This window comes from Callionymus lyra, chromosome 15, assembly GCF_982586985.1.
Source record: "Callionymus lyra chromosome 15, fCalLyr1.hap1.1, whole genome shotgun sequence".
Classification (NCBI taxonomy): domain Eukaryota; kingdom Metazoa; phylum Chordata; class Actinopteri; order Syngnathiformes; family Callionymidae; genus Callionymus; species Callionymus lyra.
In genome coordinates, this window is record NC_141832.1 from 19,688,337 (window position 1) to 19,713,955 (window position 25,619).

At 37.1% G+C, this 25,619-nt stretch overlaps 1 protein-coding gene across 6 annotated transcripts in view; it reads left to right on the forward strand.

Moving 5' to 3' along the window:
• rbfox1 (RNA binding fox-1 homolog 1) overlaps window positions 1–17,916 on the forward strand; it is a 186,860-nt gene extending 168,944 nt beyond the window's left edge. For all 6 annotated transcript variants that reach the window (XM_087810096.1, XM_087810097.1, XM_087810094.1 and 3 more), the window contains 3 exons: window positions 3,436–3,500; window positions 6,482–6,557; window positions 14,472–17,916. In XM_087810096.1, coding sequence (XP_087666222.1) covers window positions 3,436–3,500; window positions 6,482–6,557; window positions 14,472–14,594 — 264 coding nt within the window. In that variant the 3' untranslated portion in view covers window positions 14,595–17,916. The remainder of the gene's footprint in view (window positions 1–3,435; window positions 3,501–6,481; window positions 6,558–14,471) is intronic.
• The last annotated feature ends 7,703 nt before the right edge of the window (window positions 17,917–25,619 follow it).

A 25,619-nucleotide genomic window follows, 5' to 3' on the forward strand; every position in this document is an offset into this window, starting at 1 on the left:
ACAGACAATCACGCTGCTTCTAAAATGACACCCATTCTAATTCTAATGCATTTTTAAATATGAATTATTATCTAGGAAACATTATGCAATGTCTGTAATAAATCATTGGAAACAGACCTTCAGTTTTACAGTTGATAAAACACAAAAGCTGTTACAGTAAACCCTCTGTATGTGTGTGTGTGTGCATGAGTGTGTGTGTGTCTCGCAGGCAATTCTCTCGTAAAATCCGACCTCCTTGGCCCCCTATTAACCCGGCGCCCCCGCCACAGGGCTTGATCGCTCCAAAGCAAAAGGAACATTTAATATTCATTAACGCTGAGATCAAGAGCTGGGGACGCAGTGTTTATTGTAGAGCCAGGCGCGTTTGACGAATGGATCACAGGATGAGACAGAAAAGCTATTGATCTCTATTGGCTTCATGTCACGGCTGCAGTCCAGATTCATGCGTCCACGTCTGTGTCACCTTTTCTTTCCCCGAAACATTTCCAACTGAAGATCAAATTAAATGAATCTCCGTTAGGATGGTTGCTGACTTATTCCCAATTACAATTTCTTACACCTCTCTGTGTAAATCTCTTTTTTTATGTAAATATCTAATACTCTTTAACTTTTAAACAAAAGAGGGACAGGGAGAAAAAATGTATATTCCAAGGTTCGTCGCACAGATATAAATAACTTCCTAATAGTAGTAGTTATTAATGTTAAAGTCTGTTATTAATGACCAGTTATGAAAATGAGTGAGCTGTTGGGATTTGAGATTCCTGCATGTCATTAATCTGTCATTAGAATTCATCTGAATATTCCATTCTTAATTTTATGTTGGGTAATTCCCAGAATCTTTTAGATCAAATCCCTTCTTAAATCATCCTCTGAACACTGTCATCAGTGAGCAGAGAAGCAGAATGAGTGCACGAATGCTCCTTCCCATGATGCAACACTAATAGACTCAGGGACTCATTCATTGCTCGTGTTATTAGATTGTTTAATTCTGAGTTTGGGAGCAGGAGTGGAGTAAAAATATGATTCTATTCTATGTTAATATTTGTATCTGCTTCTATGTGTTGTTTCCTTCGATCTATGTTTTTATTTTGATATATGTTCTTTATACTTGTTTTGCTATTTGTTCTTGTTTTTATGATGTCTGCTGTGAACTGGAAGCCAATTTGGCGAAGGAATTAATAGAGTCAATCTAATCTAATCTAAAAGGATCAGTAAAATAATGTGCTTATCTTTTATTTTTAAGTCAGTGTAAACTAGAGATGGACTGATGAACCTAACCTAATAATGATAATAATAATATAAATAATATAATATAATATATAGAAGATAAAGTTTATGAAGGATGACATATTTTCCAGGATTATTTATTTAATCTCAAAAATAAATATAGATAAATACAAATTATATGGAAAATAAATTAAAAAACAACGTATATTTGTTGCATCGAGTTAATTATATATAGATATCTAGACGTATTTCTATCTATAAGTATTTTAAATAACCCCCCCGCCCTCCAAAATCTTACAAGGTTTTGTTTTTTTTGGAAGTCAGAAAGTCGATATAAACTAGCAATGGGTTGATGAAGCTTCATGAAACAGTGTTTTTATTTTTAAAGCTCACTAGGTGGCGCCTTCTGTTCTCAAAATTCTATGAGGTTTCAGTAAAATGGCTACTCAAAGCAATAGGGAGCGAGCGTCCTCCGAAAACAATGACACTGTTTCACGAAGCGTCATCCATACCTCACTACTTCAAAGTGAGTCATCAGAAACAGCGGCAACAGGAGGAAGTGTTCGAGTAAGTGCTGCAGACTCTGTGACAAACTGTGACAGTGTGTGAGCTTGTTCAGACTGATAAAGCACCAGGGACACATTGAGCTCAATTCTCTGTGAGTCATTAAAGAGCAGGTAATTCCAAACCCTGCTAATGATTTTAACCCTGCCTTTATTAGCAGCGCTCTCTAAGTGAAGCGCACAGGCCTGGGCCGACACGGACGTCATTCGCAGCCTTACAAAATCATTCCCGGAGCCAAATTTCACCGCGACTGACGTTCTAATTACGTCCATCAAGTGATGACGTGTGTGTAGGAAAGCAGGATTACCGCGGATTAAAAGTACAAGGTGATATTTTTCAAAAGAGTATTCGGTACGGATCTTTAAAATGGTGCCGTAAATTTCTCAATGTGCGGAGGCTGAACCTTGACCATATGTCGGGCCACGTGCACACACACACACACACAGGCGGAGCTGCAGGGCGTCCATTAATCACACCATCTGCAGCAAACAGTGGAGTGTCCAGTGAGTAACGGGGGACGTGATCTACCCGTCACGACCCTTCATCTCGCTGACACTCACTTGCACGGCGAAGAGGGGTGACGACTTTCACTCACTCAAAGTGATCGGGGCGGAGCTCCATATAATATAGACGAGAATATGTCATCTTTATGAAGAATTATAAGATAATACCATTTTTTTTTAATAGACTTTGCAAAAAGAAAATGGAAAATTCAAAACATAAAGAAAATAAGTGTATTTTTTCTCCTTTAACTCATCATAAATATAATTAAAATGATTCGGATTCATAATAATGTCGCTGTTTTGGACATTTAATTACCGCTATTAGAGATATTAAGTATGTATATTAAAAACTAACAAACATTATTTGACTCATTTTGATTTTTTTCAGCATTACACAAAAAATAAAAAGTGTGATAGTCCTGCCCAAACAACCCCATCCCCCCATTAATCTGACAACATGTATTTTAAAAGCATTTTAAGTCTTTTTTTTTGTTGTTTTATCAATTTATATAAATGTTTGTAAGTCTCCGACTAAACTCACAATAGCAATACTTTATGTATTTATTTACTTTGTTTGCTTTATGTGTCCATCGGTCTTTATAAGTCTGCAGGTTTATTAAGATATTCTATAAAAAGTAATTAAGAGACAAATGTAAAATACCTAAATTATATGATAATATTTTCCTTGTTTTTCCTTTAAAATTGACCCAAAGTTATAAATAAATAAATAAAGTTCTACCTACCTACCTACCTACCTACAAAGGATACGATCCAATACTTTGTTGTGGTTGTGGAATTAATTTAGGATTTTTTAAGATTTATATTAAAAGAAAATTGACTAGGATACACTTTACAATGTAAAATCAAATAACATTAAACCAGCTACTATTTAATCCATTACACATGTATTTATTTTATCACTGATTCAAAGACAGCTGCAAATGTATATAGTAGTCCATTGACAATCCTAATCCTCCTCTAAAAAAAGCCAGTTCAGTATCTACAAGAGGGAACATGCATATGGGAATTGTTCTGTCTATATTTGTGTATTTCAACAGTGCGGATGATTATTGTCACAGCTGAATCTTGTTGGTCGCACACCCATGTAACCGTGTATTTGTCCCTGATGTGTGTTTTACAGGGTGGTTACACTGCCTACAGATATGCCCAGCCTACTGCTGCCACAGCTGCTGCATACAGTGACAGGTAACACACACACACACACACACACACACACACACACACACAATGCATTTTTAACAAAGATATTATTTTTACGCTTTTCAATGTGGTAGAGAGAAAAATACATTCTCTGTTAACTTTATATATGAATAAGCTTGTCTGAATGTCAAAATAATAGTGTTGCTGTTTATTTTACATCGTGTAATTCTATCCGAAATCAGCTGAGGAGAAAAAGGAAGTGACGATGAAATGAATTCCCGCAAAAACGGGTATATATTAGATATATATATAATCTGTATTGTTCTAAATAAGTATGAATAAATGAGGGAGGAAATGCATTGTTGGTGCAAAATAATTTTTATTTTTACTACGTTTTGATATCCTTGAACAAAGCATGAAATGGAAATGGGAAAACATTTCATGAACCCTCTCTTTTTACACTTTCCTCTTGTGCAAGTCAGAATTAAGGTCACACTATACTACGATGTAAAGATACATTTTTATAGTTTAATAATGACCTGATTTATCACACCTGAAAGTGTTTTTTCTTATAGAAAGTTGGTCTGATTATCAAATATCTCAAATGTATGTGTAATTGTGCACGTGTGGCTGCAGTAGTTTGTTTGTCTGACCCCTATGAAAGTCTCACCATGTGTATATGCGACGGTCTTCTCCGTGAATGACTGTTCGAGCCGCCTCTCGGATAAACGGAGGATTCTGATGACTCAACTCAGAGCGCCGTCATCACTCTCGTGTCTGGATGTTGCCATCTGCTTCTGGGGTCCTGCCTGAAACTTGTGGGTCATGTTGTCGCCGCGGTGATCACAGCGAGGGGGCGAGAGCAGCTGCTTTCATAAAGCCTGAGCGGACCTGGTGCGACCCACGTGCTGTAAAATATTGATGTCAATGCCGCATGGTCTCTCATGCAGATGTGCTCCGGCCTGCACGCTATGCTGCTTTGACAAACTACACATCTGGGTCCGACTCGGTTTGATTTTTGACTACAGTTTCACATTCATCAGTGAACATTTAGGTCCGTTTTCTTTTAAGCAGTGATGGGTTGATGGCACTCTTTGCTGTATAATCCTGAGCTATGAGCAACTAATGTACTTTAATTAAACCTCACATTAGTTTTAAGCGAAGAGCATCATCTACTGAGCTCAGAAACGAGGACCCTGCTTCGCGAAGCTTCATCAAACCATCAATTGTTTCCATTGGCGTTTCAGAGACAGTGTTTTCATGACGTATTTTTTAAGTTACCAGGACGAAAAAAAAAGAGAAACTTACACAAGACCTGTGCTGTGTTTCAAATCGCATACTAGCGTACTCAAAGTTAGTATTTTTAGTGCGTAAGTGCGTCTCAATTCTAAGTATGAGAAATTGAGTTTGCCATGCACACTAAATTGGCGTACTATAACGCCCACAAAACTGAGTATGGTTCGATGGACACTAACCACCCTAAACGGCCGCCATCTTAATGACGTTTTAAACGGAAGTTACGTCATATATAAATGCATATACAGGTATATGCATATACTTACAGGTGCATTTTCAGCAGCATTAGAAGGATGAAACGTCTTCGGTGCTCATAACAGCTTAAATATCTCGCAAATATTTCAATTCTCATATTTTTACTTTATTTCTTCTTCCAAACTTGCAAAACATGCTGCCAGCAGGTGTCGGCGATAGCGTTCAAACAGCTGGTTGAAACATCGTTAAATAGAAGTAGAAGAAGAAGCTGTCATGTGATTTCCGGTTAGTGCGTAGCGGCAGTGTTTGATTTCAGACATACTATCTGTTGAGAATTTGCGTACTAGTTAGTATGTACACTATCCTGATGCATACTAACTTCTAGTATACGAAGAGAAGTATGCGATTTGAGACACAGCACTGTTGTCTTGCTTTGTAATTGTAACAAACATTGCATCTACACTATTCTAACACTGGGGGGCGACAGAAACAACATTTTGACTCTCACATAGTGCGGTTTTAACATCGTGTCTTGGTGGATTGTGGCTTTGATGCTAACTAGCTTTAGCTTATGTCACTTTAGCAATACAAACATAACATACAAAAATAAAAGACTCATTTTTATTCGCCTTCATGTATAATGAGTACATTAGGACTAATTCTAAAACACATTCTGCTCAATTAATTCAACTTTTCTGGCATCACAAGGGTTTCATTGATAAGACTAACAAGCATCTATGTCCCATCTGTCAGTTCTTTAATTTGTCTTCTTCAGTCAGTATCTCCTTTTATTATGCAAAATCTTCCGAAAAAAAAACACATTTTCTTTGTGGCCTTGTTCCTTTTTTGTTTGCGTTTGATAGAAGCAGCAGAAATGTCTCACAGCTGAAATTAATTAAGTGTTTCACCTCGATAGATATTCAACATCTTTTTTCCGTGTCTAAATTCTCGTTTTTTTTTCCGTTTCAACACAACAACAACACAAAAAAAGAAAAAAGGGAAATTGCATTTGAATTTGTGCGTTAGCTGAAGCTTAACACACGCTTCCACACACACGCATGCAACGACGGGTTAGGGTTCTGTGCCGGGAGATAAGATAGGTCAAATGTAGCGTGTGTGTGTGTGTGCGTACATGTGTGTGCGTACATGTGTGTGCGCGCACGTGTGTCTTTTGTGTGGGAGGGTTTGTAGCGGTGGGAAGAGGGGAGGCAGCGGGGGGGCTGCAAGCAAACAGCAAATGTCCAAAACTAATCGGGATTAACTTCTAATCGCTTCAACCACTGGGCTGCTATGCAAATCAGCTCAATTATAAGCACAGACGCTGGCTCCTGATTGGCTCTTATCGTGGACGGGCGAGGGGAGGGATTTCACAAGGAATTAGCTGCTGTGTATTTTTGTCTAAAAATAGAGAACTTATTGAATGTCTCCTATTCGATTGTTCTTCAATTTATGCACCAAACAGCTTGTTAGTGAAAGTAACAAGTTATGTTCAAAATAAAGCTTAATTGACACCGTTTTTGCTTTTTTCCCTGCAGTTACGGACGAGTATATGCTGCCGACCCCTACAACCACGCACTCACTCCAGCAGCAACATACAGCGTTGGTGCCATGGTAAGTCTACGCTGCGCCGGTGTCCGTTTTCAGCATGCCGGGGCTGTGACGCTCTTTGTGTTGTGCATGCCATCTTCTGTACATTGAATAATCATAATATTATTGGTGCAATATCAGTTTATTTTAACTGCATCATCCATTAAAAAAGGATAAATCCAAGCAAGTAACAATATCCCATCAATAAGCAGACATTTCTAAAAATTATTAACACTAATCAATGCAGTATATTTATTATTTTTTCAATCAAAACTCACCAGTTTTCTCCAGTTTGGTTGTCCAATGTTAAACGTAGCTGGTGGCGCTCCATTAGTTAACTGGGATGCGACCTCTGAAGGTCGCAGAGATTTGTTCATCGTCTCCAAAGGCAAATATCCTCAAGTCACCAAACATCTTAATGACTTTGTTGAAATGCTGTCCATGAAAACCAGAAACAGGATTATTAAGCTTGGCAATTGGCCGGGTATTATTTGGGTGTCTTGGTCGTCCTTCAAATCACAGGGGGAGGAAGCGTTTGAAAATGAAATATTTATTTAGCCTTTCAGAACATTTTGCTCATGTTAGAGCAGGAAGTGAGAATTTCATGCGGCTCGCAAAATGATCTTCTTGTAGTATTAGAGAGTAAAGATTCTCTGTCATTTTATTTAAATATATTGTAAAAAGTCTTGTGAATGGATGTATTTAATGCATTAGTTTAATTTGTAGTTTTATTAGATTACCAACTTAAGTAGTATATATATGAGTATATAGTGTGGTACAGTGGTTACATAGTGAAGTATTGAGGAGCATCATTGTAGCTTTATAGCAAAAATGTAGTAAGTTAGGCAACATTATTACAACATTTTACATGGAATAAAAACCAAAAATCTCCAAAGTTGTATTGTCTATATTATATTATGTTTCTATAGTGTTTCCAATATCAAGACATTTCTAAAACATGTTGGATCAAATTCTTAAGAACATATTTAGTCATAGACATCTGAAAGCAGAAATTAAAAAATGGTTCCCAATATACAGCCGTGTAAACTTTTATGATTACAAATATTTGGGTGGAACCTAAAGTGCAAGTGCGAGTTACCAGTGCCCAAAAAAATGAGCAGAAATGGAACATAATTTAAAATGAAAAAACTGAGTACAATAAAAAGAACAACAAGAGTCTTATAGCTACCAAAGTCTGATATCTCGAAACGAAAAGTCTACTGAAAAAGAGAAAACAGGAAACAAAAAAAAAAAAACTCAGTCTGTTAAAATAACAAAAGATCTGTAGGTCAAAACACTCACAATAGAACAAGAAACTTACTCAAACACTGAGAATCAGAGATATAAAAGGCGGAATTACAATAAAGTCGAAACTAGAAGATCACTGAAACAACAACTTTACCAAAGCACTCACGGGTCTGGATTCAGGTAGTTGAAGTCATAGACTTATATACATAGACACCACATCGACTGCTGCCGACCACTATAGCAGTTATTAAACAGTGCGGCCATCTTGGTACAGTGCCACTCGCTCCTACAGTGCATTACGTCTGTAGGGAAATGCTGTGTTTACACTATAAAAGTGATCATAAATCGCTCATTTGTCAAGGTTTTTCACTGGGGTTTTTTTTCAAACCTCAGACCAGATAGATATACATTAGTAGAAGGAATGTTTTACTGTAAAATCTATAAAAAAAATAAAAAAAACTTTTGAATATGATGAATTTGATAGATGAAAGAAATACGGACCAAAGCATTTGAAAATTGGTCCAGAATTCAGCAAATAATTGTGTTTTAATATTGAGAGGTACCTCCTTCCCTGTAGTTGTTAATGCGGCGCTGCTTCTGATGGCACTGTACCAAGATGGCGGCATTTTATACACATCAGTCTACAGTCGATGCGGCATCTATGTTTACATGTCTATGTTGAAGTGGTCAGGTCTTGATTACAGATTTGTTCCAGCCGTGTGCCACTAGTCAAGCTCAAGGGATTAGAAACGGAGAGACAGGAAGTGAAAGAAAAAAATCAAACCCTCCAAAATAGTGGAACCTAAAATAATTTCTGTTTAACTCTCTCTACAATAAACCATTGTCTACAACACTGTGAGCACAAAAGAAGGTAGTTCATGGAAATCAAACTATTATGTGCACGTGATGTAATAAGTCATAATGTGTAGCCATGCTAGTTAGATCAGATCGACAAAAAAATGTGACCTTCTGGGCAGAACTTCCAGGAACCTTTTTAAGGTGTGATAAGATCTCAGCCCAGATACAGGTCTTTTACTTAGTTCACTCCTGGAGAAGCACTAGTTCACCGTCCTTGTTGATTTACCTTAGTCATTAAAAGATTCTCATTTCATCCACGGATAATTAAATCCTGACCCTACTGGAGGTCAATGATCATCGCCCGGTGGTGGCAGTAGTTTGGCAACCAATGTTGTTTTCTCAACAGTGAGAATTATCCGATCTTGTTTGCTGACACTCGCCTCCGATGAATCCAGAATATGTTCTATTACTCTAGTCTGAGTCTCTAGTATTATTGATAACCTTTATAAGTATTGACAGATTATTTATTTTTATCCATCACAATGTTTTCAGACATTACTGGCCGACTTTAAATGGTTAAATTATCAAAACATGATCCTAATTTCCGATTGTTTGTAGATAATACCCTTGAATCCTCTGGTGTGTATAGTTTTTACTTTTAAATATTTGGATAGGAATTATACATTTTTATTTTTGCCATTTAAACTTTGTTAGAGAATATCAATTGCTGTTTCTATGATAATATATACATAGTCAGTAATATATAGAGACAAGGAATATTTATATATTATTTAAAAATGTTCATAACATTTTTCCAACTTTGTGACCCTGGTCTGGAAAAGCGGTATATAAATAAAAATTACTTACTTACTTACTATCTGCATTTGACATCATGTTTTCCCCCAAAGTAAACCTGCTGAGGTGCTGAATTTTGACTTCCTCTGTAAATATCGAAAAGCAAGACACACCGAGCTTGAAATTAAAACTTGTTCATTCATATACACATCAGGGTTTGAATCTTTGTAGATTATTGATCTCTGAAAACAGGTCTCAAATGATCTCTTACTATCATTTTGGTTGCATTTAGCCAAAATGTTTTGGGTTTTGGTCTGAGGTTTAATCTTAACTATATTCAGCCATACTGTCCTGCCTCTGACCCCAGACACCCAGAGGGTTTCCCAGGCCGATGAGAGTAAAAATATCCCCATCGGTCCTGGTTCTGCCCCTTCGTTTACTCCCAGCTGTCTGGAACTCCTCCAAACACAGGCGAGCAAGCATGATTCAATCAGTACAGCTGCCTGCCAGATCCGACTAGGTCAATCGTAAAGGGAACGGACAAGAAGAGAGATTTTCTTTTTCCACATTGATGCATCTGGAAGTGCTAGAGAAGCTTTTGAAATGCAAAAGATGAAACGGCGGCGTGACATGTGAAAGGTGGACCAGCAGGAGCTCAACGAAGCTGAACTTTAAATGTTGCTTCAGATAGGATCTTTAGACGTTTCTTTTGGTCCGACTCCTCGCGCGCCATGTTTTTGGTATGCTTCATATGCTTGACAGATTCAGCGAGAGTAGCCCCCCAAGAACCGCAAGACTCCAGACCACACAGTTGAATTTGCTAAGGATAGTAAGACAACGGCTGTGTCCCAAATTGCACACTTCTCAGAGTGCACTGGTTTATAGTACACATTAAGATAGTGCAAGTACTTGGCCAGTGTGCAAATTTTCGACATGTAGTACTGCCTCAAATCAAACACTGCCGCTACACACTTACCGGAAATAACTCAACAACTTCTTCTTTTACTACTGTTTAACGCTATCGCCGACACTTGACTGCACTGTTCACCAATTGAAACTTAAGTTATTAAGTTGTGTTTCATTGTGTTATTATTGTTGTCGTCTTGTGTGGTAAAAAAAAAAGTGTTTTCTCGTAATATTTACGGCAGTATTTGCACGTAGCTTCCATTTAGCATCATCTACATCACTAAGATGGCAGCCGTTAAGGGTGGTCCATCGATCCACACTCAATTTTCTGGCCGTTTGAGTGCACCAATTGAGTGTTTATCGCGCACTACAGTTTCGCACTCTGCTCATTGGGACGCTGGTGTTTATAGCTAGCCATTTATAGTAAGTCATTTCATCCATCCATCCATTTTCTACTGTTATTCTTTTATGGGGTTCACGGGGAACTGGAGTTTATCCCAATCTTCGGGCGAGAGGTTGGGGACACCCTGGAGAGGACTCTCCCAGGGCACATAGGGACACATAACCATTCACGCACACACTCATATCTATGGATTATTTCCTAAATTTATATCAACCTCTGTATGTTTTTGGACTATGGGAGGACACCGGAGTGCCTGGAGTAAACCCAAGCATCACAGGGAGAACATACAAACTCCACACAGAAAGGTCACAAGTCGCCTCCCACTCAACCGGGAAGTGAACCTGCAACCTTCTTGCAGGTTCGTGCTAACCATTGTGCCACCGTGCAAGTCATACCCTGAACGTTAAAAAGTGTAGAGCTCGTATACAGCAACCATATCATAGCTGCTTGTTTCATAAATCTCATTGGATGAAAATGGCACCATCTTCTGTAGATGTTTATCCCACTCAAGACATAGAACCATTTGTTTTGTGTTGTTGTTCATTCTTGCTAATAAGTTCAACATACTCGGTGTCTACACCATGTAAAACTTAAACCAATATAGCAAGGGTGCACAGTAGAATGTTTGCTATTGTTTAAAGCAGTGATATCTCTTGCTCGCGATGCTTGACCATCTGTAATTTGTGACCATTTTAAACAAAGATAGTTCTTCTTTTAAAAAAACCCTCCAACATCTCCAGTCCATGGTAGGCAAATAGATGTCATTGGACTCCCCTGTAGAGTGGTGGTGAGCCTCCTCTTAGATTGGTTCATCCACCAGTAGGGATTAGTACCTATACTCAATAATGCCACTGGGTTCTGATATTAATGGTAGTAACAGAACAAAAAGCCAAGGAGATTTTTGTGCTTTATTTCGTTGACCCCCCTCACGTTTTTTGTGTCATTCTTCCTGATAAGACGTCTAAAATACAAAAATCTGGCAAAGCCCCCCATGCACCGCCGCCTCGCTAAAACACTATTTAGCCCCCTTTTTTTTAGCATTAAATAAACATACAGACTGTTAGGTAACTATTTTGAAAACGTTTGCACCTATTTTATTATTATTATATATTTTTTTATTGTTTATGAAAAATTGCTGGCTATTGGTAAAAAACAATTTATCAATAAAGTTTTACCTTACCTTACCTTACCTTATTATTAATGCACACGTTCAAGAATCCCCGGCACCATTATCAAATAAAACCTAAACAATACCCGTTTCAAATCACCAGGAATTGGAAGTCCAGCAATGGTCCTTGCAAGTTGTTTTCTTAAGCTAACAAAAGGGACTTCCACATGGCTAGCTAGAGAAAGTGTCTAAAATCTTCAAATTGCTTTAAATTAACAATTTATGATTCACTCTGCACCACGAATACAAGCAAGTGCTACCAATTTGGAGTCAACTATCTGGTAGTAGACTTTTGTACAAAGAAGAATTGGCCCGCTATGCTAAATTTCGACATCTCAGTTCATTTGTACTAAATTTGAGATGAAACATTCCATCCGCAATAACAAAGCACTTGACTTTTTCACTTTTCGCCGACTCCTTCTCTAGCTCTTTTGACTCGTAACAACGATCGCCGGAACCATTTCACAGATAACTAAATCTTAAGTTTCACGGACTCTCCCGAGTCGTGCAGCGTCTCAGTTCCCTCGCTGTGAGCGCCATGTTTCCAGCAAAGGCGCTATCGCCGAAAACTCGCCTGCTCGATCACAGTCTCCCGCGCTTCTGCCGTCTCATCCTCAGGCATCCTGCCTGAGCTTCTCTGCAGCGCTGACATCCCCTCACTTAAACTTAATTGAATTTGTCTGTGCCGCTATCGGCAGTCCAAATGCCACATTAATCTCGCCTGTAAAAGGTGATGAATGTCTTCATGCGTTGGCAGCTCAGTCCATGTTCGTTATTATATTTCTAATTTGGTGGATACCACCTCGCCCCGCACTCCCTGGTAATGAAATAATTAGTCATTTTGATAATCAAATCCCTCGCCGTGCTTCAGCTGAAGGGAGGGTCAGATGAAAAGGGGGGAGTAAGAGAACCGGTCGGCCTCGAGGAGACGATTGTCCAAATGCATCAGAGATCCACACGCCATCCAAAGACAACATCAATTAATGACTAAGTTGATTCTCTTTAATGAATCAGTTTAAGTGTTCAAAACGATTCGTTTTATGGTTTAAAAAAAAAAAAGTTTTGTTATATAATCACTTGATGATCAGATTTAATGTTTTTATTTCACCCTAGTAAAAGAGTTTTCTTTAATACAATTCTTTATTGTGGCAGATCACCATTTTTTAGAAAAAACAGATCAGGTCTAGTCATTTACATTCTGCTTTATTTGGATCATTTCTTTGTTCTTTTATCATTATAAAATAAAATTAAGACGTTAGGTCCTTATAAAGTGCTGTAAGCTTAGGATGTGACTGACTATTGTATCCGCCACGACAACTCTACTTAAGAAAACTAACACAAAAAATATGATTTTATAAAACAGACAACCGGCAAACAAAGTTAGAGATTCGAAATCATTTAAAGAGCTACTAATGTCATTATTTAAGTGTATTTTAACAAGATCTTGGACCTCTATTGTACTCATCAGTATGCGTCTGTTTGTACAAAACTATCTTTTAATAGAAATATTTCCATTTGAAAATGTGATTAAGCCACGCCCACTGGAAACACTGTTAGATGAAATGAAGTTTATCATAACCACTCTGCTGTGATTGGTCAAACACTATGTCATCAATCCCATAAGTCCCCACCTCCAAAGGACTCGTTGTATAAACAAAGTGGGGCGTGATCACAGCTGACTGTAGGAGTAGTGAAGCCATTATTACGCCATAATCGACTCTGCTCTTGTAACCTCTCGTTTGCCGAGATTTCAGACGGGGGAGAACTTTATAAAGTAATAAGTTAAAAACATGGTCATGATGAAGGATTTACTGCCTCTTGGAGAGAAAGACTTGAACATTTTAAACATGCGAGTGAGTCAGGAGAGTTGGATTTTCACAAAACAATTAATCGCAAGATTTCACAAGTCTCTTAATTTAATAATTAAGAGAATAAAGTTAAGAATGTCTGTAAATAAAACAAAAAAAAATTCCAACATGTCAAACTTAATTATAAAGCTGTGTCATTGTTACTTGCATCATTTAAGGACTGAAAATCGGAGAAACTGAGAAAATTATGATTTATTTTAGTTCGAGATCTGAAAAACTAACATTTAAGTTCTTCTTAATCATAATTTTCTGTTGATTTCTTAAGATTTCCTTTTCAAGTCCAAAAAATAAAAGACTCCATCCATGATACCATCGTCACTTGTGTGTTTATGAGTGTCTGTTGGTTTCTGTATTGACTGGCTTTCTTCCACGTAGCTGTTGGCATGTTCCCCTGGCATGAAGCGTCTCCCTGTGCTTGCTGCATGATGATTGCTCCAGTTTTGGCTCTACCCGTCCGGGGAGAGTTCACACCAGATCAACGGTAATGTCACCTTGAACCCCCCTGACCCCCCTGGAGTCGGTGCTGACTTGGTTAAGAAACTGGACTCAAGTGTCAAAATCAGAATGAAAATATATTATCATTATTTAGCATTTTGTAGGGATACAAGTTTAATAAATCTATTTATTGTACTTAAATATACATTTATACCTGTATATAAATATATATTTATGCATCCTTACTTGTTAGTGAATGTGTCTTTGTGTGTGTGTGATGGTGCTCAGCCACACATATCTGTGTGTGTGTGTTTCAGAACGCGTTCACACCGCTGACAGATGCCAAAGCTCGGAGCCATGCTGACGACGTGGGGCTGGTGCTGTCCTCTCTCCAGGCTAGTATATACCGGGGAGGATACAGCCGCTTCGCACCTTATTAAGCAACACCTTCAACTCAAAATCAACCTTCCAACAGGACAGAGAGAACTTGTGTGTGTGTGAGTCTGTGTGTGTGTGTGTGCGAGTGTGTGTGCGCGAGGCTAAACGGAGTACAAGAGAAAGACTGGGTATTGCAATACATGCATTTTGTGCATCACTTCAACGACTCCTGATCAGAGCGAGAGTTAAAAAAAAAATAAAAATAAAAATGACAGCTGATATTTTCCATCTTATACCTCAGATATTTTGTGCTGTGTATTTTGATATTGTGGGTTTTTCATTTCTGAAGATTTGAAACATAATAGATTATCAGCTGTAAATTTTTTTCATGGTACTAATAGAGACTAGTAACAATTAGGAGGAATACAAATATTTATCAGAATCTACGGGCTTCTATCTAACCCTGTACGATAGGTCACTGTCACGTTATTTTATTTACATTTTTCAACAAAAAAAAAAAAATCCTTTTTAGTGTGATAGCGTGACTGCGCTAGTCAAGTGCTGTGGTTTTTTCCTGTCTTTGTTTTTGTTGGCACTTTAGTTAGTTTAGCAGTGATAGATTTTTTTTTTGTCATGTGACCAGAAAGTTAAGAAGCAAACACAAATAAACAGAAAATTATTTTGTTGGATGTTGTAGGTGATACATTGAGCAGCTGAGAATGAACCACTCGAAAGGTTTTTTTTTTTTTTTTAATCTTATAGAGACTAAAATCATCAGTTCAAACGTCATTAACTACGTTTTCTATTATGATAAATACAGGTGGTTAATATGCTTGTCAACACATGAAACATGAGGAATTCCTTATCATTCCTTATTCATCCACGACAATAAGGAGCCACAGAAACCTCTGAATTTCAAAAAATGTGATGATTATTTGAATTTTTTATAGACGAAAAGACTCTCTTCATGCCACCTAGTTTTTGAAAACATAACACAAGAAAATAGTGTCGGATAATATTACAAACCAGGTCAATGAATTAAGCGGAAAGATTTTAGGATTTAAATTAACATTCAAATTTAGTTGTATTTTTTAACATAATTGCAATTTATTTTAACTGTTTAATTACTTATTTTTTTTATTTAGTGAAAGAGTGCTGGACATCATTAATCGTAATTTTATTTAGTTATTTTCATAGACAGAAAAATTGTGTTAACAGTGTTTTGAAAAACGAATCCTTGTGTTTGTAGCATTTTTTACTCAAAAAATAAATAAATACTTAGACTAGACTCTTTTTAACACTTAAAAAACATTGCTGATGTTGACAATAACCATAAAAATTGAATTAAAGTGGGGTAGAAAGTAGCATTAGCGTTTATCGCACAACCCAGTAGAAAGTCGAGGCCATGCATTATCGGTTGGAATAGTCTAATCATCATCCATTTTTTTTTAAATAAAATAAAATAAAAATAGATTGAATAAATAAAGTTAATATTTTAGAGGGAACTTAATCCTTTTTTTTTTTGTTATTTGGAGTCAATTATTAGTAAACAGAACCAACAGAATGCTATATTATTGGAGAAAAGTTTGAAGTATACTTAAAAAACAATGTGAATGTCAATTGAATGTAGTCATCCATCTGATATAATGAATCTCCAGAAACATGATTTTATGAGTTTGTATTTCATTAAAAAATGCTCCACCTGTTCTCAAAATTGATTTTGGAAATTTAAATCTAAAAAATGTAACATTAGCAGTATAAATTAAGCAAATTAAATTAAAGCTAAGAACTAATATAGTAGATTGATATTTCAAAGTCTCACTATAATTGAAATTAAATTAAGATTTACTTAATTTAATTGTTTCCTCATCTTGAAATGAGAAAGGAAGCAGGATTCAATCTCAGCTGCTCTCTCAGCCTGATAGATTAAGTGTAGCTTAGCTTAGCTCTTAGCGACGTTCTTCAAGATCTAGTTCAACTGACTGTATAATATGGTTATATATTATATCACTTGAAGCCAAAGGTGCCAGTGGATATATCTGGTGTGTGTATACGCGTGTAGTCGAGCTAACTGGTGTGAGAGGTTCCCCCATGGCAGGTTCACTGTTCAGTCGATTCATAGCTAGAAGAAAATATTAAAAAAAAACGTTAAAAAAAAGAAGCGAGTGAGGGATAGAGGAGAGTCACAGTGTTCCGATTCTCATACGTTTTGTGGCACTAATCCTCTTCCGTACTGAGTAGCGTTCCAGACATAGATGTTTTTTATATAAACTTACAAGATATCAATTGTTATAATGAATGATTTTTATATTCCAGAAGAGATTTAAAAATATATATTGCAGCGGTCGACGGCCACTGTGTCTATTTTATCTTTGGGTTGCGATTTTTTTTTTCTGTTCTTTCATAAGTAGAATTTAAAGGGAGTGACATATAGTATGAATAATAATATGAATAATAATCCAACGATGTATTGAATTTGACCTGTGCAGTGAAGATGTTCTCCTATATGAACTACATAATGCTGTTTTAGATTTAGAGATATAGATCAGTTGTCAGGACAAGCTATCTCATTTTCTATCCAGGCATAATCTGATTTTTAACCGTCTTCAGAAATAATGTAATCATGTTGTAGATAAGATCATCGGGATTGTTTTGTCTTTTTTTTTGTCAACTGTACCATTTTGCACATGTAACTTCCACATAATTCTGAGACATATCAGTGCTGTAGTTGTAATTATCTTTTCTTTTTTTTTATGATCTCCCCTCTTATTCTAAATGTGATTTTGTTTGGTTTTTCCTAAGACACAACCTTTACTCTTTAAACAGTAAATGTTGGAATATACCGATATTATGAAAAACTCATTTGTGAACAGGCTAATTTATGGTGTAAATAGAAGTTCTTGGAATAAATCTGTAGTGTATTTGGGAAGCGCTACACGGGAACAGGAACCTGGTGAAGGCGACGTTGCAAGTCAGCCTCGAGGTTATTCCTGCGTCCAATTCTGTTTACAACTATTCCCAAGTTAATTGTGCTGTTACATATCTTCCTTTTTGTATTTATGAAAAAAAAATAGATAGCTAAAAAAAAAAAAAATCTGATGCATCTCATTCTGGATCTACGCAGCAGTAGGAACCGTGAGGCCGTTTGGCTGGGCTGGTTCAAAAAAACCTTCGTATGTTGTTGGTAAAGATTGTGGTTCTAAAAAAAAAAAGTTCACGTCTTCACTTTGCTGAATGTCTGATTCCGCAAATACTTTATACAAGCTCAGCTTCCAGTAGGTTTTGTGGTTCAAAACAAAGGCTTCCTACGCCGTCATTGTATGTGCATGTACTATGGTTCTTCCACTTATCAGTAACCATCAATAAAGCTTTTGGTTTTATCTACTTCTTTGTGTCTTTTTCTGTAGGTCAATGTCTTCTACTGCATTTTTATTAACATAAACATACAGTCTATACATTAAATGCCCTATGAGTTTTTTTTAAACAGTATATCTGGCTCCCCCTTGTGTCGAAATAGCATAGTTGCAACTGTTTCAGCTAAATTTTATACGTGTACATCTGTTTACAAAACTTGTTAAAAGCTTCTAACACAGATTAAAAGAAAAATAAGTGGTAATAAGATGGTGACTTTGTATGGGTTGATAAAGCTGCTTGAAGCAGTGTCTTTATTTTCCACTAGAGGGCGCCCTCTACTCAAATATTTTACCTTAATAAAAGCCATTAAAACTGAGCAATAAAAAAAAAGACACTCTCATTAAGCTTCTTTATCCCATCACTACTGAAACTGACCTTTAAAGAGCTTCATTTATATGAACCAGAATACAAAGATCTTCAGTTTAAATACATTTTTCATAATAATTCACCATTATCGGATGATATTTAAAGAAACTGGGTAAAAAACATTTAAATGTCAGATAAATTGAGTTGTTAAATACATCACATGTTGAAAAAATATCACTTAATGGCCTTTACTGGAATAAAACGTACTTACCTTAAGAGGAAAGAAGTCGAAAGTCACAGAATGCAACATTTTTACATATTTATTCATTAATGATTCATAAGTGACTCATGATGTAGAACTTTCTAGACATTATTTTAATTCAGCTTTTCATTACGTAAATTGCCTGGAGAGCCTGGGTGTCATGTGACCACCAAATTGCTTTAAACCAAGATACAGAGTTGGTTTTTTTTTTAAGTACTGAGAGAATTTATTAACATACCAGGAAGATAAACCATGAAACTGACACGACAAGAGCTCTCATCTTGTTTTGTAAACATTTACACGACGGAAGAATATTACCAACGGGTTTATGGACAGTTTAAGACATTGCAGTTTCACTCATCTAACACTAGGGGGAGCCTGAAACACTATTCTAAGCGCTACGGTTTTGACCGATCTAAATGCATCCTAAATTTAGTGATTATTGAATAGTCAGTTGCAGGACAAACGGGAAAATCTTTTGACAAAGAAGACAAGAGTTAAAAGAGCCAGACTCTGAAGAACTGGTGAACATACCTTCAAGTAAACACTGTGGTGATCTGACATCTGACCTCAGGCCAAGACGTCTTAGAAAAAAAGGTGTGATTGCAAATGCGTAGCAGCTGCAGCTCTGGATCATGTGGAAGAAACAGGATTAATCCAGGAAGTTCAGTGTCAAAACAAAAGCATAAAAGAGGTGGTCGTGACACTGAAAACCCAACTTCAACAAGTTGCTTGTGTATTTAATAAAAACAAAAAATATGAACGAGTAAAAAAAGGGAAAACTATGGCAGAGATGTTAGTAGCTTGTCCATTTAGTTTTACTCTGTATCGGGAAATAAAGACGCAGCATTCTCAGGTGACGTACGTCAAAGTTCTGCAGAACATGCTTCAAAGGCACTTTGATGTGGTAAATATTTCAGCTCATAAATCTATATCCTGTGTTGTGACACGTGCATCAAAGAACATGCTTCAGCAGGTACCCTCTGACACATGCATTAATGGATGTCGGGCATGAAAAATAAATCTGAGGGACATATAGAAGATAGATGTATAATAAGTACATTTTGATGTTTATTTTGCGGCTTCTGTGAAAATGCATAGCACATGTATCGAGGGCCGAAGATAAACCGTTCGATCGTTGAATTTGGAACAAGATCGTTTATTATTGTTCTCCTCACTCCGGTGAACACTTTCCTCAGCTGAACCTCATTCCAGAAGCAGACGACTGCAGGATCAGGTGAAATATGGCCGTCCTGGCTGCTCCATAATTGAAGCGAAGAGAAAAATTACTCCCCGACTCCATTTGAATGGTGTAATTAGAAACATTTTGCCAGAGGGATCGGCAGAAAGATAAGCAATAAAAATGTTTAAACGTGATGAAGGATACGCATTAGAAAAGGTAATTATGTCTCAGCAGTGCAGAAACAGGTGATCAATAATTGATGCTAGCGGGTCACGTGTCACAGCGAGACATTATTCAAACTGTCTATTAATACGGAATATGTGGATTTTCAGGCTAATAAGACAAAATGGATACTTTTCCAGTCTTTGAGGGAATGTTTGCTCTGATGGATTTTTGGTGCAAAGCTAGTGTTGGACTTCTATGGTTCAGGGGTCTCAGGGCCCACAAAAAGTTTTTCCTGCACGTCTATGATACACATTGGATTAGTATTTTGTTGTTTATTATTTCTGCGCGTATTTAATGTAATTTTCTCAAGATTTTTGTCATATTTTTTACCTCTTCAATTTATAATGAAATCTTTATAAATTATGATTTTACTTTGAACTATTACAATTAGATCTCACATCTGTAAAAAAAACAACAAAAAAACATCTTAATAGCCCTTGATTTAAAAGATCCCTTAGTAAGGATCCCTTTTTTGCAGCTAAATCTGGATAAAACTAAAAACTCTGGTTATTGCGCCAAGGTTCCAGGGTTGAGTCAATACTTGTGTGACTTAGGTAAACCTGTGAAACTGAGCCTTAGAAACCTGGGTGTTGTATTTGATAAAGACATGTCTCTTGTTCAACACTGCAGAAAACTGACCAGAAACTGTTTCCTTTAACTGAGAAAAACTCTAAACTTACACTAAAATTACACTACACGATCTGGAGCTTGAAATCCATGAGTTTGTGTCTTCTCGTTTAGACTATTAGTAATTGTAATTGTCTATTTTGGTATCTAAACAAGAAGGAGTTTTCTCGCCTGCAGTTAATACAAAACTCTGCAGCGAGAATTCTCTCCTGTAGAAGAACTCACATTTCCCCGATCCTTAAAACTCTTCACTGGCTGCCAGTTTCTTTCAGGAAGTTTCTTTCTTGCGTTCAAAACTATTCATGGTCAGGCTCCTCCTTCCATCAGTGATCTGATCCAGCCTTACACCCCAGCTCGGGCTCTGAGGTCTGTGGATCAGAATCTACTGATGGTTCCTGAACACGGTTCCGGACCAGAGGAGAGAAATCCTTCCAGGCTGTTGCTCCTAAGCTTTGGAACGATCTTCCTCTCTCTGTGTTTGATGGATCTACTGACTCCTTTAAGAAACATCTTAAGATATTTTAATTCTTGCAGGCTTTTCCTTGATTTTCTGGGACTCTTGTGTTTGTCTTATGTGTCTTGATCTTATAAGTAATAATTTTCACTGTGTATTGTTTTTGATTGTTCACGCACTTTGTGACCCTGGTCTAGAAAGGTTCTGGTTGATCTCAGGACCTTCTTTCTTCTTTCCTTTCTACCTCCTTCTTCTTTATCAAGTCTCTTGTCCTGTGCAATTGAGATTAGCTGATAGTTCCTGCTTCTTCCTTTTCACTCCTCTCTGCTCCATAGCTGTAAATGATCTCTCCAATCATGTCCTGATTTTTTTTCACGCACCCTTTTAGACCTTCTAAAAGATGGACGAGGTCTGTGTTGGTGGTTTCCCACTCCTTTTCGCTACTAATTAGCGCAATATGAGTGTAATTGAGAAGATGTAGACAGATGTCTGGTGGGCAACAGGTCAGTGGACATGAAGAGATAAAGTGCCAAAAAAAATGGAACATTCTGTGAAATTCTCCGAGCTAGCAGGACGATGGTCCATTTGTGTGTTTGCCAGATTGAGACACTAGCGTCTCTGAATAGAACCTGCACCTGAGCGCTCTCCTGCCTGGCAGACCTCAAATGCCACTGTTCTGGATGGATGTGTCTAAGAAGGTGGGTATTGCACTGATGGTGTCGATGCAAATAGTGCTGCTTTTTAATATGTCTTTAATATAATATATCCTAAAACAAATGTGATTAAGGTAGGGTAAGGGTTACGGGTCATCTTGACCCTGAGATAACACAAGGGTTAACATTGCAAAGGCTACTTATTATACACTTTAAACTTATATTTCCTTAATCTTGTGAAAAAATACCCTAACCATTTTATTCATGTTCTTTATTATTTTCTTAAATTATATGTGTTATTGCATAAACAATGTTCTTTGTTTTTCCTTTTCAAGTGTGGTTGTTCAGTCTGGCAGAGGCAGCAAATAACGGTCTTTCAGCGCCACACAGTGGCCAAACAGCTGAACTTGTTTTGTTTTTTTCTCAAATCGCCTGCGAAGTGATTTCGCGAGGAAAGACTTTATAAAACTTAACGACTCTGTTGAGAGTGAATTAATTGTTCTGTGCTAATAAATATACTTTCTGTATTTTACATGGTGTTTAAATAAATATTAACATTAACATTTTAGTGTTCCATTTTTATAGATTTGACAACACAAATACAAAGTATATTTAGAGGTCAAACTTTATCTTGATTAGTAAATATCCCTGGTTTAATATATTTGTCTTTTTACTTTCTGCAGGTTTTCAGATACTCCTTATTATAAGTAACTTAAAAAATGTTATTACATGTCATCTAAAATAGTTTTAACATTCAATCATCTATCTATCTATCTGTCAGTTCGTCCTCCTCAATTTTTTTCACAGCATCCACATATGGCCCTTCAGAAATTGAGCTGACATCGAGGTGCAACAGAGAGTTGTCGTTTTTTTTTTATTATACTATTTTTCAGACAGCTCTTATATTGTTTGTCTGGATGGAGAGGATGTAGCGGACGGTCATAAAAAGCCATCTTGAGAAAACCTTGAGTTGAACCACATTGCTCTTCAAACTTGTTTTCACCTCCTTTTTTGGGCGAAAATTACCAAGTAAATTTCTGTTTTGAATACAAATATTTCGGTGTTGGAGTGATTTGAGTACATACGTTATGAAGAACAGCTCATGGATGGAGGGAATACAAATGGAGGTACACCAGCTGCTTACATTGTCTCATGGTCTTAAGAACAGCCTTCGCTTCATCATCAGTAAAGACAATCTCTAGGTTTCTGAGAAAACTAAAACCCTCATAATCACTGAATAGTAATTTTCATATATATTTATGTCTGGGGAAAAACTGATTACTTTTCAGAACCAAGTGAAGAGCTGATAGTTTCCTTTAATAGCCAATATTTTTTTAAATGACTAGATTTAAGATTGAAAAGTGTTTTCATAAATTAATTCTGATTTTAAATTGATTAACTATAGTATTATTCAAGGATAATAAAACAAGATAAACCAATACATACCTTAATGTAAAAATGAATTATATAGACCTATGATATGAAATATTAGAGTATAGAGTTTATTCCATTTGTAACCAGTACTAAATTACAAAGTGGAATTACACCAAATCCATTGTATTTTATTTTATTTGTATTGTCCTTTAATTTTTTATTTTGTGTGGGTTTGTTTTACATATGTTGTTTGTGCTTTTTGAAATGTGTTGAAGTGCTCTGCTTCGGCTACATTCTTGTTTTGTGCCAAATCTTCATTGATTCTAGTGTTGTTTACTTTAATATTTTTTATTAAATTCTGTGTGTTTTAATTTGAGACTTTAAACGTGTTAGTCGAACATACGGATATGTAGCATGTGTGTGAAATATGCAATTACTAAAGTATTATTCTATGTTGTATTTTTTGACTTAAACAGGTATGGTTTGTTTCGTCATTTATTTTGTTATTGTTTAATATATTTTGTTATGTATAATGTCTTTTGTATGTATATTTTGCATCGTTAATTCCTCAGTCTGTGTCGAGGCTGCAGAGAGCCCATTACATATTCAGCCAAAAGAGGGCAGCATTGTTCTATATACAACTACTTCCTTGCCTATCTCTTTTATTCATTCCATATCTTCCGCTCGTTCCCATCCTCGTGTAATCGGCGGGCTGGAGCCTGTCCCAGCTCTTAAGGGGATCGGGTGTTTGTCAAAGGGAACTAGTACTTTCATTAAACCTTACATTTAACTTCAGATTAAACATTTTAAGCATTTGCTTTAATATTTGACACACATAGCAGTGATACACCATTACCAAGATAAACTGAAGCACTTACAATATCCAGGGGAATCACCTGATCCATCTTTTGGTTTGGGAACCTTTGGTTGGGAGGCCAGTGCTGTGACCTCATTTGCCTGAAAGGATTACCCTCAGATGACCCTTCCTTTAGTAGTATACACAAGTTTATAACTGCTGCAGTTCTTTTAATGTCCACTTGAGGCTGGGAGCAGAAAGAATGGAAGTCACAACCACACCCAGCCCCCCAAAAAACCCACAAAATGTAATATCTTGAATAAGTCTTTAATAATAGTTTCACTATCGGTACACAGTGATTCACTGACAAGGCACATTTCGGGGTTTTTTGAACACTTAAACCTTGACCAGATTCTGTCTTAATCAGAAGACTGTATTCCCAAAATGGGTGAAGTCACAGGTACTAAATCTATATCTGTTACAGTCTATTGTCAAATCCATCAGCAGAACGACTTGGTCCCGTAGCAGAATTCTCAAGGGCAGTGAAAGATGCTGTGGTATAGTTCCTCTCTGGTCGTCCAAGGTGTAGCATGATTTCCTTACAAATCTGTTTTCCACGAGAGCATTTAGCAAAGATGCTCCAACATGTCTTCAACCTCAGTCTGCAGCTGGGGAAATTGCTATCCCTGAGGAAGACTTCCTGTATCGTTCTAGTCTCGAACAAAAAAACAGGCCCAGCGAGGTAAACGATTACAGACCGGTGGCACTGACTTGGAGCGGCTTGACCTCAAACGTCTCAGACCACAAGTTCAGCATGCACAAGAATCCCTGCAGTTTTCCTACCAGCCTGCGGTTGGTGTTGAAGATGCCATCCTTCACCACCTGCATCAGAACTACTCCCACCTGGATAAAAGAAGCGGCTCAATGAGAATCCTGTTCCTGGATTTCTTAAGTGCCCTTAACAATATCCAGCACAATCTGCTGCTGGACAAACTGACTCAGATGCATGTGGACCCCGGCCTGGTCTCCTGGATATTGGACTAGCTCACTGATTGACAACAGTACGTCAGGCTGAAAGACGTCACGTCTGATTCTATAGTCTGCAGTACAGGAGCACCTCAGGGGACAGTACTGGCCCCTCACCTCTTCACCATCTGTACTTCAGAGACAGGTGACGAGGTGGAGATAGTTGGTCTGCAACACAATTCAATTCAATTCAATTTTATTCAAAGTGTCTTATCATAACAAAGTTATCTCAAGACACTATACAGTTGAAATAAGACTATAGTTGATTAAGGAAACATAGATCCCAGCAATTCAACACAGACCATGTTTATAAGAAAGTTCAGAGCCGACTGTACTTTCTGAGGAGGCTTCGATCATTTAACATCTGCAGGAAAGTTTATGTTCTACCAGTCTGTGGTGGCCAGTGTCCTGTTCTATGCTGTGGTGTGTTGGGGTGGAAATGTGTCCAAGAGGAGTGACAACAGGTTGGACAGGTTGATCAGAAAGGCTGGCTCTGTGGTTGGCATGAAGCTGGACTCACTGGTGACAGTTGCTGAGAGGAGATCATTGAACAAACTACTGTCCATCATGGACGATGACAGTCATCCTCTGAACACAGCTATCAGTGAGCAGAGAAGCAGATGGAGTGCACGAATGCTCGTCCCATGATGCAACACTAATAGACTCAATGACTATTTTAATCTTTGTATCCTTTCTTTGTTTTATATATTATTATATTCTTCTATTTTATTTATTCTTAGATTTTGTCATCTTGCACTTTGTTCTTT